The sequence below is a fragment of the Zonotrichia albicollis genome, chromosome 14, assembly GCF_047830755.1.
Source record: "Zonotrichia albicollis isolate bZonAlb1 chromosome 14, bZonAlb1.hap1, whole genome shotgun sequence".
Taxonomy (NCBI): Eukaryota; Metazoa; Chordata; class Aves; order Passeriformes; family Passerellidae; genus Zonotrichia; species Zonotrichia albicollis.
Genome location: NC_133832.1, coordinates 15979495 through 15995788, shown reverse-complemented (window position 1 = coordinate 15995788; position 16294 = coordinate 15979495). Strand labels below are relative to the sequence as shown.

General features: G+C 42.2%; 1 protein-coding gene across 1 annotated transcript in view; it reads left to right on the top strand.

The window, feature by feature from the left end:
* Positions 1 to 16294, top strand: part of BRWD3 (bromodomain and WD repeat domain containing 3) — a 47769-nt gene that overhangs the window by 27846 nt on the left and 3629 nt on the right. Inside the window, exons 19-39 of the mRNA XM_074551780.1 lie at positions 1427 to 1610; positions 2442 to 2535; positions 3130 to 3279; positions 4714 to 4790; positions 5412 to 5589; positions 6321 to 6437; positions 7599 to 7706; positions 8752 to 8876; positions 9081 to 9163; positions 9593 to 9704; positions 10133 to 10194; positions 10280 to 10435; positions 11119 to 11239; positions 11744 to 11869; positions 11953 to 12034; positions 12582 to 12638; positions 12973 to 13113; positions 13332 to 13484; positions 14320 to 14483; positions 14957 to 15054; positions 15491 to 15649. Of these exons, the coding sequence (XP_074407881.1) occupies positions 1427 to 1610; positions 2442 to 2535; positions 3130 to 3279; positions 4714 to 4790; positions 5412 to 5589; positions 6321 to 6437; positions 7599 to 7706; positions 8752 to 8876; positions 9081 to 9163; positions 9593 to 9704; positions 10133 to 10194; positions 10280 to 10435; positions 11119 to 11239; positions 11744 to 11869; positions 11953 to 12034; positions 12582 to 12638; positions 12973 to 13113; positions 13332 to 13484; positions 14320 to 14483; positions 14957 to 15054; positions 15491 to 15649 (2547 nt within the window). The remainder of the gene's footprint in view (positions 1 to 1426; positions 1611 to 2441; positions 2536 to 3129; positions 3280 to 4713; positions 4791 to 5411; positions 5590 to 6320; positions 6438 to 7598; positions 7707 to 8751; positions 8877 to 9080; positions 9164 to 9592; positions 9705 to 10132; positions 10195 to 10279; positions 10436 to 11118; positions 11240 to 11743; positions 11870 to 11952; positions 12035 to 12581; positions 12639 to 12972; positions 13114 to 13331; positions 13485 to 14319; positions 14484 to 14956; positions 15055 to 15490; positions 15650 to 16294) is intronic.

The window sequence follows — 16294 nt, the reverse complement described above, 5'->3', positions numbered from 1 at the left end:
ACCTTGTTAACCCCTGTGGAGCACTGGGATGTTCTGTGGATTCCAGCAGGGGAATTATAAATTTATGGGGCAACTGAGGGCACCCAATGGTCTAACTGGGCTGTATCTGATTGTTTGGAGTTATTAGACTGGAATTATTCCTGCTATAAACCAGTTTCCTGAAAAATAAGCATGAAGTTCACTGTATTGTGTTGATATCAGTGCAGAGATGAAGCTTCATAACTGCAAAATGCCAAAATGAAAGCATATAATTAGGGGCTGTCAGTGGAATACAGTGTTGTGACAGACTAATGGTTTCCTGCTGCAGCACAAGGCTGAGCATCAGTGCTAATAAAATAAACATGTTGCTCTGTCTTAGTGTTTCCTTAGAAAGCTTGAGATTATTCTCCTGGTAAGTGTTCTGCTACTGTGATTTTATTTTTAATACACAGAGTGATTAAAAATTGAAACCACACTCAATCAGATGTGAGCAGCTGAGTGAGTGCAGCTGATGGGAGGGAGCAGATGCCCAGCACTGTGCTGCAAGTCAGCCTGAGCCTTGGGAGAATTCACAGCTGCAGATAAATCACTTCTAGGTTAAGTGACTGATTACATGTGTTTGAAGTAGATTTCCTGGCAAAGCTCATTAGGATTTGGATGTGGAATTGTTTGTGTTTCAATCCAAGAAGGAGTAAGAAAAATATCAGGGAAAAATATGAAAATGCATTTTTGCTTTGATCGAAGTTGATATTTCAAAAAGGTTGCCTAAAAGGCAGTTTCAGCTCACACAAAGTCTTTTCTGCTGCTTAGGATATGTTGATGTGTTGTACAGCCCCAGTTCCCAGTTTTATTTGTGTGTCCCTGTAGTTGTGTGAAGGAGTTTTCAGATATGGGTAGTGTGGAAATCAAAGCAGTTCCCTTCTGGAGCTTGCATAGATCAGTGACTTTGCCCACATGAACTGCCCATTTGAGTAAGTTAATTGGATTATGCTTAAAATTTTTAAACAGCCAGATATTTTTATGTATCTTGCACAACCATAAATGCAATATTATCATTTGATATACAGCATTTAAGCCTATGGGAATCATGAAGGAAAAGTGGGGACAATGATGGCAGTGATTCCATTATTATTATCAATCTTTGTTTATCGATCTTTGTGCCTTTAAATTGTGGATGGGATACAGGGAAGGAATTGTTCCCTGTGAGGGTGGGGAGGCTGCTCAGAGCAGCTGTGGCTGCTCTGGGTCCCTGGAAGTGTCCAAGGCCAGGTTGGACATGGCTTGGAGCACCCTGGTCTAGTGGAAGGTGTCCCATGGCAGAGGCTGGCACTGATCTCCAAGATCCCTCCTCACCCAACCACCCTGTGACTCCATGATTTTATTGGTGGTCCATGGAAGTGAAGAAGCCCTTTCTTTCTTTCTTTCTTTCTTTCTTTCTCTCTCCCAGCCCTTCGCAGCCCGGGCTTGGAGGTGGCCTCTCCCCCCAACGTGGGGCTGCGGCGCAGCGGGCAGATCGAGGGCGTGCGGCAGATGCACCTCAACGCGCCCCGCAGCCAGATGGCCACCGAGAGGGACCTCATGGCCTGGAGCAGGAGGGTGGTGGTCAACGAGCTCCCTCCAGGCATCAGCAAGTAAGAGGCTCAGTGGGAGTGGGATGAGACATTCAGTTGTGTAATGTGGAATGACCCTTCCATGCTCCTGGAATGAGTTTTGGGCTTTGGCGCTTGGTTGGTTGGGTGTCGCAGACATTTTTTCACAGAAATCCTTTCTTTGAGATTTGTGCATCTTCTGGGAAGCAAAAAGCCCCAGAAGAAGAATGTAAACAAATTGTTATCGGCTGCTGTGAAATGTAGCAGGTGATCCTGTGATTGGCTCATCTTCCATGTGTACCATTAAGGGCCAATCACAAGAGCAGCTCAGGGACAGATTCCCTAGACACAGAACTTTGTTATTTCATTCTTTCTTGCTATTCTTAGCTTAGCAAGCCTCTGCAACCTCTCTCCTTATTCTTTTTAGTATAGCTATAATGTATTATATATCATATATCAATAAATCCAACCTTCTGATCAAGAAAAAAGATTCTCGTCCTTCTCTCACTGTAGTGGCCTCCTCAGGTCGCTGTAATAGTTGGGTTGTTTGGATCAGAATGGAGTTGAGAATGGTAATTTCTTCTTTTCACAATCCAGTCTTTCCTCAGTACTCCAAGTACCACATTTTCCTCAAGCTTTATTTTAAAAAGACTTGAAAATAATTTTAATACATTGGAAAATAATTATGGCTGCTCAGCTAATGACTTTGTTTCTTTGACTTGTGATTCCAGGAGCAAATGGATGGATGCTGCCAGGGGGTTTTATGCACAGATTTCTTTGAGCAGCACAAGTATTTTAATGTATATGTTAAGGAGGCTGTTGAGTTCCATGATGATTTAATGAATATAATGTCTGTTTCTTGTGTATAATTAGGGTCCAGGAAGAATGTCGAGCTGCCAAAGGTGAAATAGAAATCAGTTTATACACTGCTGACAAGAAGAGAAAGCCATCCCACACATTACAACGGGTGAGTTAGTGCCCTGGAAGAGACAGCCTGGGTGGGAAGCAGTTCTGAACAACAAAAATAAGACCAGCAAAAAACCCCAAACCAATTTTATTGAATTATTTAGAAGATCAATAGTCCTAATTGTTTCTCTGGCTCACTGTCTTCTTCCTTCTGTAACTGTGATTTGGCTGTCTGTAAAATCCAAATAGTGGTAAATCTCTATCCTTGGGGTTTCAGTGGTGGGAAGATGCTGGGAAAGGAAAATCGCAGAGCCACGGTGGGTTTTCTGTTCGACTTGTGGAAAGCAGAGGTGCCAAACTTTTACAAGGGCTAGATTTATCTTATGCAGAGACTGCAGGAATTTTATAGAAAAGAATGGTATTTTCAATCATTTCCTTTCCAAAGACTGCTACTTTATAAAGTAGAATTTCTGTTAAACCAAGAATCCGCACCTAAAACATCCGCAGTGTGTCAGAGATATTGCCTAATTGTTCAAGGATTTCTTACTGCTCCATTGTAACTGGGGTGCAGCGCTCAGCCACTGTACCCAGGCACTTCTTTAGTGTGTGAAACTGCTGGGTGGCTCCCTGACGTGTCCCTGTGTTGCCCTGGCAGAGCGAGCTGCAGGCGGGCAGCGGGCGCTCGCTGCGCAGGAACCAGCGGAAGCGGCAGCACGCGTACCAGACGCGCTCCACCATCGAGCACAGCCAGCAGGGAGCCAGCCACAACCCCTGTGCCCGCCACGACTCCGACAGCTCCTCTGAGGTCTGAGCCTCCCAGCAGCCTCCAGCACCTTCCCCCTTCCCAAATCCACACTGAGGTTCCATGTGTCTGCTGGAGGGAGGAAGTTTGTGCAGCCGAAACTCAGTTTGAGCTGGAGCTGCCATGGCTGGGGTGGAGGGCAGTAAAAAGAGGTTTTTCAAATGTGTTTGTGGCAAAAGGCAGTGTAAAAATAATATTGGCCCATTCCAGGGTGGGAATGGTCACCTCACAAACCTTTGGCACATCCTTTGTCTCCATCTTCAACATGGATGATGGAGCAAGGGTGTCCCAGTGCTCTAAGCTGGAGGGCCATGGGTGAGAGCGATCAACTTCCAGTCAGCCCTGAGCTTGTGTGGGATCTGCTGCTCCAGCTGGATACCTACAAATCAATGGGGCCTGAGAATCATCCAAGAATCCTCAAATTGCTGCTGATGCTGTCACAGAGCCTCTCTTGCTGATTTTTTGAGCAGTCTTGGGAATTCAGAGAGGTTTTGGCAGGGACAGGACCCAGGGAATGGCTGGAGCTGTTCCAGGGCAGGCTCAGGCTGGAGATCAGGGCAAGGTTCTGTCCCCAGAGGGTGCTGGGCACTGCCCAGGCTCCCAGGGCTCCAGGAGGGTTTGGACAGCCCTGCCAGGGATGCACAGGGTGGGATTGTTGGGAAGGGCAAGGAGCTGAGCTCTGATCCTTGTGGGTCCCTTCCAGCTCAGGATATTCTGAGATTCTCCACATGGGAAGAAACACTCAGGTCATTGAGTCTCTGGGATTTGTGGTGTTCCTGTGGCATGTTGGTCTTGGAGAGTGAAGGATCATTTACCTAAATGCCAGGACAGGGTTCAAAAGTAGCTTAAAACAGCTCCTGTATTTTTGGAAACCTGAAACATTTTCAAGTAAATTTAACTGGGTTGTGTTAAACCACTTGCTATTTTGGGATTTCATGCAGCACATGGATTCTGGGTCAGGACTTTGATTTCATTTTGCAGTGCTTTGATTTCATCTACATCTGTAGACTGCTGTTGAAAGAGATTGAGTATTGGTATTTATCATTGATTTTGGCAAGGGAGGAACTTAAAATATACCAGATAAATATAACTTGTTCTTCTTAAGGAAGAGAGTGAACATTGCTGCTTTGTAAAGGCATTGAAAATAGAGAAAAGCTCAAAAAGCTGGGCCCTGGGCATAAAATTTATTAATCAAGCACTTAAAGAAGAACTCATTCTGTAGTTCTGATATAATTAAAATTCACATTTGTTCTAAAGGAGCTATATAAGGATATATTATAATATTAATTAAGGTATGGGAAGAAATTGTGGATTTATTTCTTTAAAACTAAACCAGCCTTCAATGGAAAGCATTTCTTGTGTGACACAACTGGCTTGCAAACAAAAATGATACATTTTACCCTTGGCCCCAGAGTGAATCCTCTTGTTTCACTACAGGAAGATGAGACTGTTGGCACAAGTGATGCATCCATGGATGATCCTGTGGCAGCCTGGCAGAGTGAAAGCAGTTCCAGGTATCTCCACTGGGCTCTGAATTGGCAACCCTGGTTTATTATGGGATTTCAGTAGGACAGTTGATACTGAGATATTCAGCCTTCATCTTGAAGATTGATTTTTAACCAGTTAGTCATGAAACATTTCATATTGTGATTTTTTTTCTCTTCTTTTTTTTTTTCAAAGTCAAAAACAATTCTAAAAAACATTTTATAAGAAGACATTGCCTTTAATTAGAGCTACTTGAAAAAATCAGTGCCAGTTTGCCATTTAAATCCTGTATGTGTATTATTTGGTATTAAAGAAGTCAGAGCTGGATTTTTAGGGAAGTGCTCTAGTTCTTTAAATGTTCCATGCTTTTTTTGCTGCCAGTTCTTATGAAGTCAGTCTGTGAATCAGTGAGATAATGAGAATTGGTATCAACCATAGATGTAGTTTTACTGTGACTTTCAAATTGATTAAAGAATTTACTGAAATCACAAATCAGAGAGCACTTGTTTTTCTTTAAATTCACATAACAAAATTCTGTGCTAATCCTGAACAGAACCAGGAGAGCAGGTTGAATGTTTGGATTTTTCAGTTCCCTATGGGGAAACTGAAGTTTTCTGTTCTCTTTCTTACAACTTTTTTATTATCTACAGTGATTCATCAAGTGAATATTCAGACTGGACAGCAGATGCTGGGATTAATCTGCAGCCTCCAAAGAGACAAACCAGGCAGGCAGCTCGGAAAATCTGTAGTAGTTCTGAAGATGAAAATATGAAGGGAGCAAAAGGGCTGGAGCCAAAGCGAAGGAAACTGAAACAGCCAAGGAAGAAGGTCAGCACGTGTAATTCTTAGTGTCTTTTGCGCTTTAAGAATATAAATTTAGGTTTTAGTGGTTGTTTTCAAAGTAAAATATTTTATAAATGGGCATAGATTAAAAAATATTTCTAGAGATCACAGTAATTGTGCTACTAGTGGTACAAAGAAATTTTACTGTTTTATTGGGCTTCCATGTTTTCCACAGGTGGTTCTTCATTTCAAATGCCATTTTTTTCCTCTCAGATTTATGCTCTTCACCACAGTCAAGTTTACAACAGGGTGGTTTTGTTGTAAAATTATAATGGATCTGTATTGTATTGACATGGTCAGATGTCTTTTTCCTGGTATTTTTTTAAAGACATTTAGAATATTTATAAAAATACCATTTATTTCTTTATTATAGAACCACAGACTTGAGTTGGAGAGGTCTTAAAGATCACCTTATCCCACCCCCCAGGCTTGGGCATTTTAATGATTTATGGATGTTTTAAGGCATTTTAATGATTTATGAAGGTTTTAATTTTCAGTTATATTTATAACAAACCTGTCTATTTAGTGGAGATTTTGGGAAGGACGACAGTCCACAATTTGCTCTTCCTTGTATCTTACCTGCAGCAGCTGCTGTGCGATGAGCTTTCCATAGTAATTAACGGTACTCTGAATGTTGTGTTGATTGCATTCTAAATTAATGCAGATATTGAACTTCTGTATGTAACTTACTGTGTAATGTCCTGATGTGTGTTTAGAAAGCCAGTGGGCTGCTGTCCCTGGAAGGGGAGCCCAGTGAGGAGTGGCTGGCCCCGCAGTGGATCCTGGACACCATTCCCCGCCGCTCGCCCTTCGTGCCCCAGATGGGGGATGAGGTACTGCCCTGCCTGGCTTTGGAAAGCCAGGTGTCTGCTGAGGGAGGCAGGAGCCTGCCCTGAAATGGAAAATACAAACCCCCTCCCTCCAAGTTGTTGTAATTTTTAAAATTAAGGGGCTCTCAGGCAAAGATATGGGAGCAGGGATAACAGTTCTTTATTAGGGAAGACAAAAAAAAATCAAAACCAATGCAATAATACAAAACAACACTGTCAGAGTCAGAACACGACCTGACACCCTGTTGGGATGGGTGTTGGTGGCAGTGCCATTAAATGGTGGCTGGAGCCCTCCTGGAGTGACAGATGTGGTTCTGTAAAGCACTGATCCTGTAGAAGGGTGGAGTTTTCCACTGAAGATCCAGTGGTGGTGTAGATAGGCCTGGTCTTCCTCAGGGAATCCACTGGGAAGGGGCTGCTCCTCTGGCAATGCACTGGGCAAAGGCTGCTGTGCTGTCCCAAAGCTCAGATTGGATCCAGGCAGGAATGCTTGGCTCCTCCCCTGGGCGGAGCATCTCCCCATGGGATGCTGGGATTGGATCAGCCCTGCAGGGACACTCCGTGGCCATGGACAGAAGATAATTAATAATTAATGGCCCATGAACAGAAGCGATCTCCTGCAGGGAGGATTGGCTGTGGGAGAGATAAAGAAAACTGTCCAGTTACAGAAGATGACTGCCCCACCTCTGGCAGATGGAATAGAATACACAGCCCCATTTCCACATTCCAATCAGCAGCTCTGCTTGCTTTGGACTCTTCTGCCCAGCAATATTTGCAGGGAATTGTGCTCAGGACAGGCTGAGTTTTGATAACTTTGTTAATTCCCAGGCAGTTTGTTGCTTACAGATTGATGTCTTGTGTCTGCAAACTTTTTCTGCACAGGTAAATTGGGATTAACATGAAAAATCAATTGTGCATCTTCACCTGCACATTTGTTAATGATCCTAGTTTTAAAGCACAGAGCAGGTACCAATTTGGCTGATAGAAATATTTTTAATTAGAAGAGTGTTTTATGATGAAATAAATAAGTGTGCAATGTGTTCTCAAAGGGATAAGACCTGGTATTATGAGCAGGAAGAGCACAATCATTAAAATAATTTGCTGTACTTTTCTCATTTGCTCTTTTTTTCTCTTTAAATTTTCCCTTTTTTTTTCTCTTTTAAGATCATCTACTTTAGGCAAGGCCATGAAGCTTATGTGAGGGCAGTGAGGAAAGCCAAAATTTACAGTATTAACATGCAAAAACAACCATGGAACAAAATGGAACTCAGGGTAAGTTCAAGAAATTCTTCAAAGAGCTGAATGTCTCTGTAATGTTAAACTGACATGAAAAACCAACAAGAAAAATGTGAAGAAGGGATTGCTTTAAAATGCTAATATCAAAGTTTTAATTGCAAATATTAAAGTTAGTTTTTCTTAACACAAAGTCTTTACATCCGTTCACTTCCTAGTTTTGGATTGGATTCTCAGGGCTCTCTTTCCACACAAATTATTTTTTTCCTGAACACTGAATTCATTCAGAACCCTGCACTGCAGAGCTGCTTGTGGTTCTCTCACCACTCTACAGTGACCTGAGCATTTGGGTTCTGTTTCTTGTTTTTAATGCTGTGGTAAGAAATCATGGTGTAAACACCTAAATGTGTGCAGGAGTTCTCTGAAACACTGGATCTCGCTGTGGATGAGCTCCCCAGCCTTAATCCACAGTATTCCTTATTTTTTCCTGCTTTCCTCAGATTTCATATCAAGAGAAGAGCCCATATATGTGCTCATATTCATTTAACCATGCCAGTGATTCTATTAATGAAAGTAATTGCTTTACTGGGAAAATACCCAGTTCCCAGTCCCAGATATTCAGTGATTCCAGCTGTATTTTTCCAAGGCATCATCAGTTTGTGAGGAAAAGGAAATAGCTGTTCACTTAGAATGGGCTTTGACAGGACATGAACATAAAGGCTATTGTGGAATTCCCATTTTCAGAGGAAGAATTTCCTTTTTTCCCATTGTGCAAGAGTGAGGGGCCTTGGAGTAGTTCAGGGAGAACCTTTGGTGTGCTCAAAACTGGATTTGTTCCTTAGAATCTTCCTAAATAATTTGTAGGAATCCTGTTCACAAACCTGCCAAGGGAACCTTCTTCATTTTTCTTTCTGAGGTGACAGTGATTGATTTTAGTATTGGGGAAAGAAAAATTAATGGAGGAAATTACCTGTGCTGTAGAGTGGAAACTTACTTGGGTTTTATTAATATGTTTCACTTAAAAATGGATATTTTTGTTTTTGGCAAGATAAAATAATGCTGTTCCATGCTTCTTGCTAACTAGGAACAAGAATTTGTGAAGACTGTAGGAATTAAATATGAAGTTGGGCCTCCCACACTCTGCTGCTTGAAGCTTGCATTCCTGGATCCAATCACAGGCAAAATGACAGGAGAATCCTTTTCCATAAAGTAAGTCACTGGAATGCTGATGACATTCTTCAAGAGCTTTCCTTGCAGTGTAGATGCTTCCCCCTCCTCCTTTCTTATTTCCTGTGCAAGGCATGATGATGGCAGTAATGGTTATCCCAAATGCATGGAATTTGAGGACTGTGCAGTTCATCTAGAACTGCATTTCTGGGTAATAATAACTTTGTTTGGTCTTATTTCCTGAAGGTACCATGATATGCCAGATGTTATTGATTTCCTTGTGCTGCATCAGTTTTATAATGAAGCCAAAGAAAGGAACTGGCAAATAGGTGAGGTTTTTTTTCCCAATTCCATGTGTTTTGCACCATTTCTGCAGCTGTTAAATGGGACACAGTGTCTTTATTACATGATGTAAAGGACTATGCACACGTGATATTGTAAAGATTATTGGAAACTTTTATTTGATGTTTGCTGCAATTCCTCTAGCAAAGAAAAAAGAGAGAAATGAGAGAAACTGTTTCAAGGGCAGTGATAACAGGAGAATCTCCTGATCTGTTGGGATCTGAGGTGTGAGGCAGCTGTGGGTAATTCCCAGAGATGGGCAAGTCCTGCCCTGAGGGTAAGGGCTCAGTTCCTGTGCTGGAAAATGCAGGGGTGGAAGTAGAGCATTGACAAAAGAGGGAGCTGATTCTCTAAAAGGAAATACTTAGCAATTCTTGCTGTTGTTGTTTTTCTGAGTGCAATGTTTGCCCTTGCAGGGGATCGGTTTCGCAGTATCATTGATGATGCCTGGTGGTTTGGGACTGTGGAGAGTCAGCAGCCTTTCCAGGCAGAGTATCCTGATAGTTCCTTCCAGTGCTACAGTGTCCAGTGAGTATTGCCATGTCCTGGGGCTCCTACACAACTCAGAGAACTTCAGAAATAGGATCAAGAACCTCAAGAATTAGAATCTCTTTTTCCATTTAAATACATACCCAGACACTTTATTTATTTATTTTATTTCACATACTGTCCTTCTTATTTATTACTTACTATTTATTTTAGAATATTTTGAGTATTTACTTATTTAATTTTTTGCTAATTTAATTTAATTTAATTTAATTTTTTTAAATTTTAAAATTTATTCCTAAAGCAACAATTGTGGTATAAACAGCACTGTATAGGAGGTACAAGAGGAAAATAGGGAGTTGGAATGTCTTATTCCTAACTGGAGTGACCTTTTGGGTCAAATCTGGTAAAGAAAAGGTGTGTCTTTATATTCAGCTCTAACTTGTGCATTTGAATGAATTTTTTAATAGCTGGGACAACAATGAAAGAGAGAGGATGAGTCCATGGGACATGGAGCCAATCCCAGAAGGAAGTAAGTGTGTGCTGGATTCCTGTCCCTGCACAAAGCAAACAGCTCTGGGGCCCTGCATTTACCCTCTGGAATTGTTCCTCTGCAGCTGCTTATCCGGAGGAGGTCGGTGCTGGAGTTCCTGTGACCCCAGAGGAGCTGACAGCTCTTCTCTACAAGCCCCAGGAGGGAGAGTGGGGCGCCCATTCCAGAGATGAAGAATGTGAACGAGTAATCCGAGGGATTGAGCAGCTTCTTTCCCTTGGTATGTTTGGAGAGAAAAGGGGGAAGGATTAACAATAGCAGGGAGGGGGCACAGGACTGGAGAGTAGATGGGATGGAGTGCTGGGACTTGAAATGTACTCAACTAAATTACTGAAAAGAGCCTTTTAAATTTCATATTTCAGTTTCCAATCTAAAGTCCCTTTTTTTTTCTGGGGCTTCATCTGATTTCTTTCAGTGGAGCTTCCCCAGTGGGTCATATAAAAAGGTGAAAGAGCAAAACATATAATTAAACCCCTCAAAACAGCCAGCAAATCCTCACTAAATACCCTCTCCTCCAAATTCCTTGTAACTGGTTTGTAACCATTTAATAGCACACTGTGCTTTAAATACTGCCTCTGTTTACACCCAGGACATGTCTGTGTTCTTACTCAGTGTTGCATGTTGTAGTATTCCTGTTGTAAGTGCAAATGCCTGTTCCTTTCAGTCAGATTAGCTGCTGGCACACAAATCTCAGATGTGATACTTAAACAAAAAGTGCTTTTTCAAGAGCAGGAATAGATGGTACAAGAGGAGGAACCCTGCCCTGTGGGTAATGACATTCTCAGCTGTAGATCTGTGTTCCTTTGCTGAATTCTTCGAAGGAAACCCCAGAAACCATTAAAAGGAATCTTGGTGGAACATCCCTTGGAGGCATCTCAATCATTGTGGTCTTTTGTCTTGCAGACATTTCTAATCCCTTTGCTGTTCCAGTGGACCTTAGTGCCTATCCCATGTATTGCACTGTTGTTGCTTATCCAACTGACCTCACCACCATCAGGAGGAGGCTTGAAAACAGGTTTTATAGGTGAGTTTGGGTTTGTAGCTGACATTTATTGCATTTATTACTGTGTGGAGCTGAATGCTGTTTAAAGTCCCTTCAGCAACTGCAGAAGATCAGATTGGCCTTGGGCAAAGTGAATCTTCCTGAATAATGAATTCTGCTGGCCATGTTGATAAGGCAAAAGCTGCTGTAGCAGGATCTGGAGTGTTGGTTGAACACCCTGAGCCTGGCTCTGTGTTGGAGGCAGAGCATGTTTGCTTTGTTTCCATCCCTGCTGCCTTTGAGCAGGGACTTTGCTTGTGTTGCAGCTGCCAGAAGGAGACTGAATGATACTGGCAATCTCAGCTTTCCCAGCTAAATTGGGAATAAATAATGTCCTGCTCTTATTTTCCCCTCTGAGGACAACCTGTTTCTGCTTGATCTGAATCCCCAGTTCCATTTTTTACCAAAGAATCCTACTGAACATGGAATAAAAATAACATACACCTTCCTGTCCATCCCATTCCTTAAATTTTGTGTATTTTTCAGGAGAATCTCTGCCCTGATGTGGGAGGTAAGATACATTGAACACAATGCCAGGACTTTCAACGAGCCAGACAGCCCCATAGTCAAAGCAGCCAAAATTGTGACAGATGTCCTGCTCCGCTTCATTGGGTGAGTTTGGACCTCACAGACCCCACAGCTCCAATTCTTGGGATCCTTCATTGTGTTCCTTGGTTTTTGTCATTGTCCTGCAGAGATCAGAGCTGTACTGATATATTAGAAATCTACAACAAGGTGAAAGCAGAAGACCTGAGCAGTACTGATGAGGAAGAGGAGGTAAGATAATTTCCTTCCTTTTTAAAATTCTACACATGAAAGAAAAATTATTTTTGTTGAGCCTTTATTTTATGGGTAATTGCACTGAGATTTGGAGATGAGGCTGTTTAGGCTCACCTGAGACAATAAGCTCCCTGAAGTAAAAATGCTTCTTGGAACTGTCTGTCTTTAATCTTCTCTCAGTACATGATGTTTTGTGGGAAGGATGAGTAATGAGGGGAGCTGGGAAGTGGAGCTGTTACTCAGTCAGAAGGACAACAGCTCTCCATTGTCAGCGAGGCAGCAGAGCTGATTTCCTTATGTAATTCTGTGTCATTTCCCATCAGTTGATCCCTGGAGTGAAATGTCAGGTAGAATCCAGGGTGGATATCACTGCCTTGAGCTGCTTCCCTCTCCTGACACCTTCTCCCCTTCAGTGCAGTTTGAAATGTGCTGTTGCTCCTGTTGCCAAGTGCCCTGTGGTTGTTCTTGGCTGGTTTTTAACCCTTTTTCCATGGCTGAGGGTTCTCCAGACCTGCCTGTGTGTGATCATTCCCTTTGCCTTTAGGTGGCAGAAGTGGATGTGGATTCAGATGCTCCAGGCACTTCCTCTGGGAAGAGACGAGTGAGTAAAATTTCTGCTGTGGTCATTTTTTAAAAAAATTTGATTTTAAAGAAATATCTCCAGCACTCAAATTTTGATGCAACTGATAAATATAGCAAGGTTGGAGCTGAAATATTGCAGCTTCTCATGGGTTTGAGAGTTATATATGACCAGAGAAGGCAAATTTGTTTGTCTCATTTGCATATTGCTGTGCCATCAGCTCTGCTTTAATCTTCCTGGATTTCTGTTTTTAATTGGGTAATGCTTTAATTGCAGAATGCTGGGAGATTAGTAGGAACTTCAAGGGAATAATGTGAATATTGTGATACCATCTGCAGTACCTGTTTCCCTGCAGGTGAGACGAAGGGTGAAGAGGCAGCCCATGAAAGCCAGTGCTGATGCTTGGAAGGAGCAGTGCCAGCAGCTCTTAAACCTGATTTATGAACGAGAGGACTCAGAGCCTTTCAGGCAGCCTGTTGATCTCTTCTCTTACCCTGTAAGTGCAGCTTCCACACCCAGAATTGTTCCTCCTTTGGCAGAACATCCATGCTGGGCATGGCTCTGTCCTCTCCCTTTATGAGCTGATGTTTTCAGGGAATTATCTGCAACAGCTCTGAAAGTAAACTAATGATTTGAGCCACTGGATGAGCACTGAGGGGATGTTACTGCTGTAGGATTTGAGAGCTTTGATTTTCCTCTTGTGTGTTCTCACAGGATTATCGAGATATTGTAGACACTCCCATGGACTTCAGCACTGTGAAAGAAACCTTGGAAGCAGGAAACTACACCAGTCCCTTGGAATTCTACAAAGATATTCGTTTAATATTCTGCAACTCTAAAGCTTACACTCCTAATAAAAAGTCTCGTGTAAGTAATAAATTCTAATGCATGGTTTTTTAACAAAGACCTTGGCCCTACGTGAATAAAACACATGAAATAAGGTCTGAAGAGCAAAGCACTGCTTGGTGTAATAAAAATAACCAGGACACACCAATTCTGTGGTTATCAACTTGCTTTGTTCTGCTCTTCCAGATGACTTCTAACATCCATTTTCATCTGGGATGATGGTCACTGTTGCAGTTGTTCCTTGCAATATTTGTAACAGAAAACTGGTCACCAGTTGCTTTTATTTTTTCAATAATTTATCCTTGTAAACAAGGCTATCAGCTTGATAACTGCACATATTGTGGATCAGGCTACACAAAAGCAAGGCCTGGAAAGAGGACAGGAAAGTGATTTAAAGATTTTGACATCTGGTTTACAGAAATTAGAATGAGGACATTTTGAGTTGCTTCTCTGTAGCTCTGTAAGGGTGGTGTAAGGACAGTTCACCAGGGATGTAGTGCAAAAACAAACCTGAGGAGATGTGAAATCCAATTGTTTTCCCCTTGGTATTCAAGTTATCTTAAGGCCTGCTTCCATGTTTCATGGGGATTGACAAACGGGACAGTAATCCAGAAATCCATTTTCCTTCAACTCTGGAAATGCTTTGTGCTGTTACTAAATCCTTTTAAGAAAACACTTTCTTTTGCAAGAACACACATGGCCCATGGAAGGAAATAATCTGTAAAGAGCCTTATAGTGGAACTTCAGTGTGAATTTTTTCTTTGTGCTACAAAGTCTGGACATCTCTGTGATGGTTTTTTGGTTGATCTTCAACTTATTCAACTCTAATAAGCCTGACCATTTTCCCTCACTGCAGATTTACAGCATGACCCTTCGACTCTCTGCCTTATTTGAGAACCACATGAAAAACATCATCTCTGAGTACAAGTCAGCAATGCAATGCCAGAAGAGGAAAAGGCCTCGGTACCGAAAACGGCTGAGGAGCAGCAGCAGCTCCCCCTCAACCAGCAGAGCATCCAGGTAAAGCAGGGATGGGGGGCCTGGCTGGCACTGCCATTCCAGAGCACAGGGGTCATGTCCTTTTGGGAATAACCAGCAGCTCATTTCCTGATGAACTTGTTCTTTTGGGAGATAAAATCACGTTTAATTTGTAGTTTCTATTTCTGGTAAGTGAAAGATGATGTGGTTACAAGTGTTCCCTCTGGAGGACATGAAAGATCAGCTGTCTCTTTACCTTTTAGCTGTTGAAAAGATGTTGTGTAACACTTCCCTGCCTTCATCTGATACATTATCTAAGTAAACTGATGGTTTTAAAAGGGGAATAAAACCTTGTCCCTGCAAACTCCTGTACCTTTAGCAAACAGCACCATGGTGTAACTATTTTAGTGTTATCACACCTGGGAGGAAGGGATCACTTTGCAGGAGAAATCAGTTTTGTATTTGAGTCTGTGGTGATAACAGTTTTCTTGCTTTGGGATATTCTGTGTTTGCAGCCCAAAAGGGAAACAGAAGCAAGTGAAGATTCAACCTAAACCCAACCAAAATACCTCACTGCCCCTGACCAGGACTAACTCTTCAGTCTCATCTCATGGTGAGGAAATCCAGCCTTTCTCTTAGAGCAGCTTGTCTGTGCAGGTTGAGTCTTGTCCTCATGAGGCACATGCAAAACCTGCCTGTTGAAGGAGCAAGGTCCTGAAATGTGTTGTCTGTAGGTTGTTTTAGCTGAGTTTGGCTGTTGGGCAGTTCTGGGGAAGGATCGGGGAATTGGGAACCTGGGTCTGGCTGTGATAAGAATTATTCCAGTGACAAAAGCTCAGACTTCTGTGTATGGGCCTCTCTCTTACAGCAGTGAAGGATAATTAATTAAATTAATTCTACTTGGGATTACACTCAGGAAGAATCTGTCTTTCCATGGCTGCAGAGCAGCTTGGATCAGATTGCCCTGACTTGGGCTGTTGACAGAACCTCCCCAGACACAACCCTGAGCATAGAAGTCACCCTGTCCCCTTGTGCTGTCCTGTCTGAAGTTTCAGATACAGCAGAAGAACCTCTGGGTTCAGCCACTGGTGAAGAGCTGGAGGGTCAACCATCTTCATCAGGCTCAAATGCACAGAGCCAGAGTGGAAATGCCATAGACCCAGGGAAAAGCAGACCAGTCAGGAGCAAATCCACACCAGTGAAACAAGGTGAGAAAGAATAATTCTGTGCTGGGACTGACTGGTTTCACTAGAGATGAAAGATCTTGCTTCTGTCTGATGTTTATTGCCTCAGTGTAGCATTGTTTATATTCCTAAACCATACCAAGAAATTGAATTTACTTTGGTCTTTTACTCTGTGGTGTTTTGTCTGAGGTGTGGAATGCAGATGATTCCATGTACACCTTAAAAAGTCCTTTAAAATTTTAAAGTCCTTTAAAATCTTTCCAGATGAAAAACTTGATTGTTCTTGAACTCCTACAGTTCTTCAGGAATTACAGACAGCAAACAAACCAAGAGAATCCCCACCACAGAACCTTTGCCTTCATTAATCAAGCTGAAACCAAAGATGAAAAAAATTTCACAAAAATATATAAATATTTTTCTCACATGCAAAACAAAGTAGTTGTGATTAGAAGGGAAACAGTTCAGGTGTGGTAATGTGGGGGATGAGTTACTCAGAGTTTCCACCAAGGTGGGTACTACATGGGCATTTCCTGAACCCTGGAGCCTTTCCCAAGTCCACACTCCTGTGCTGTAGCATTGCTGGATGCTGCAGGTGAGCTTTTCCTGTCTTAAAGAAGATACTTAATCTTCATTGTCACATTCATAACCCTGAAAACATGGAGGATTTTG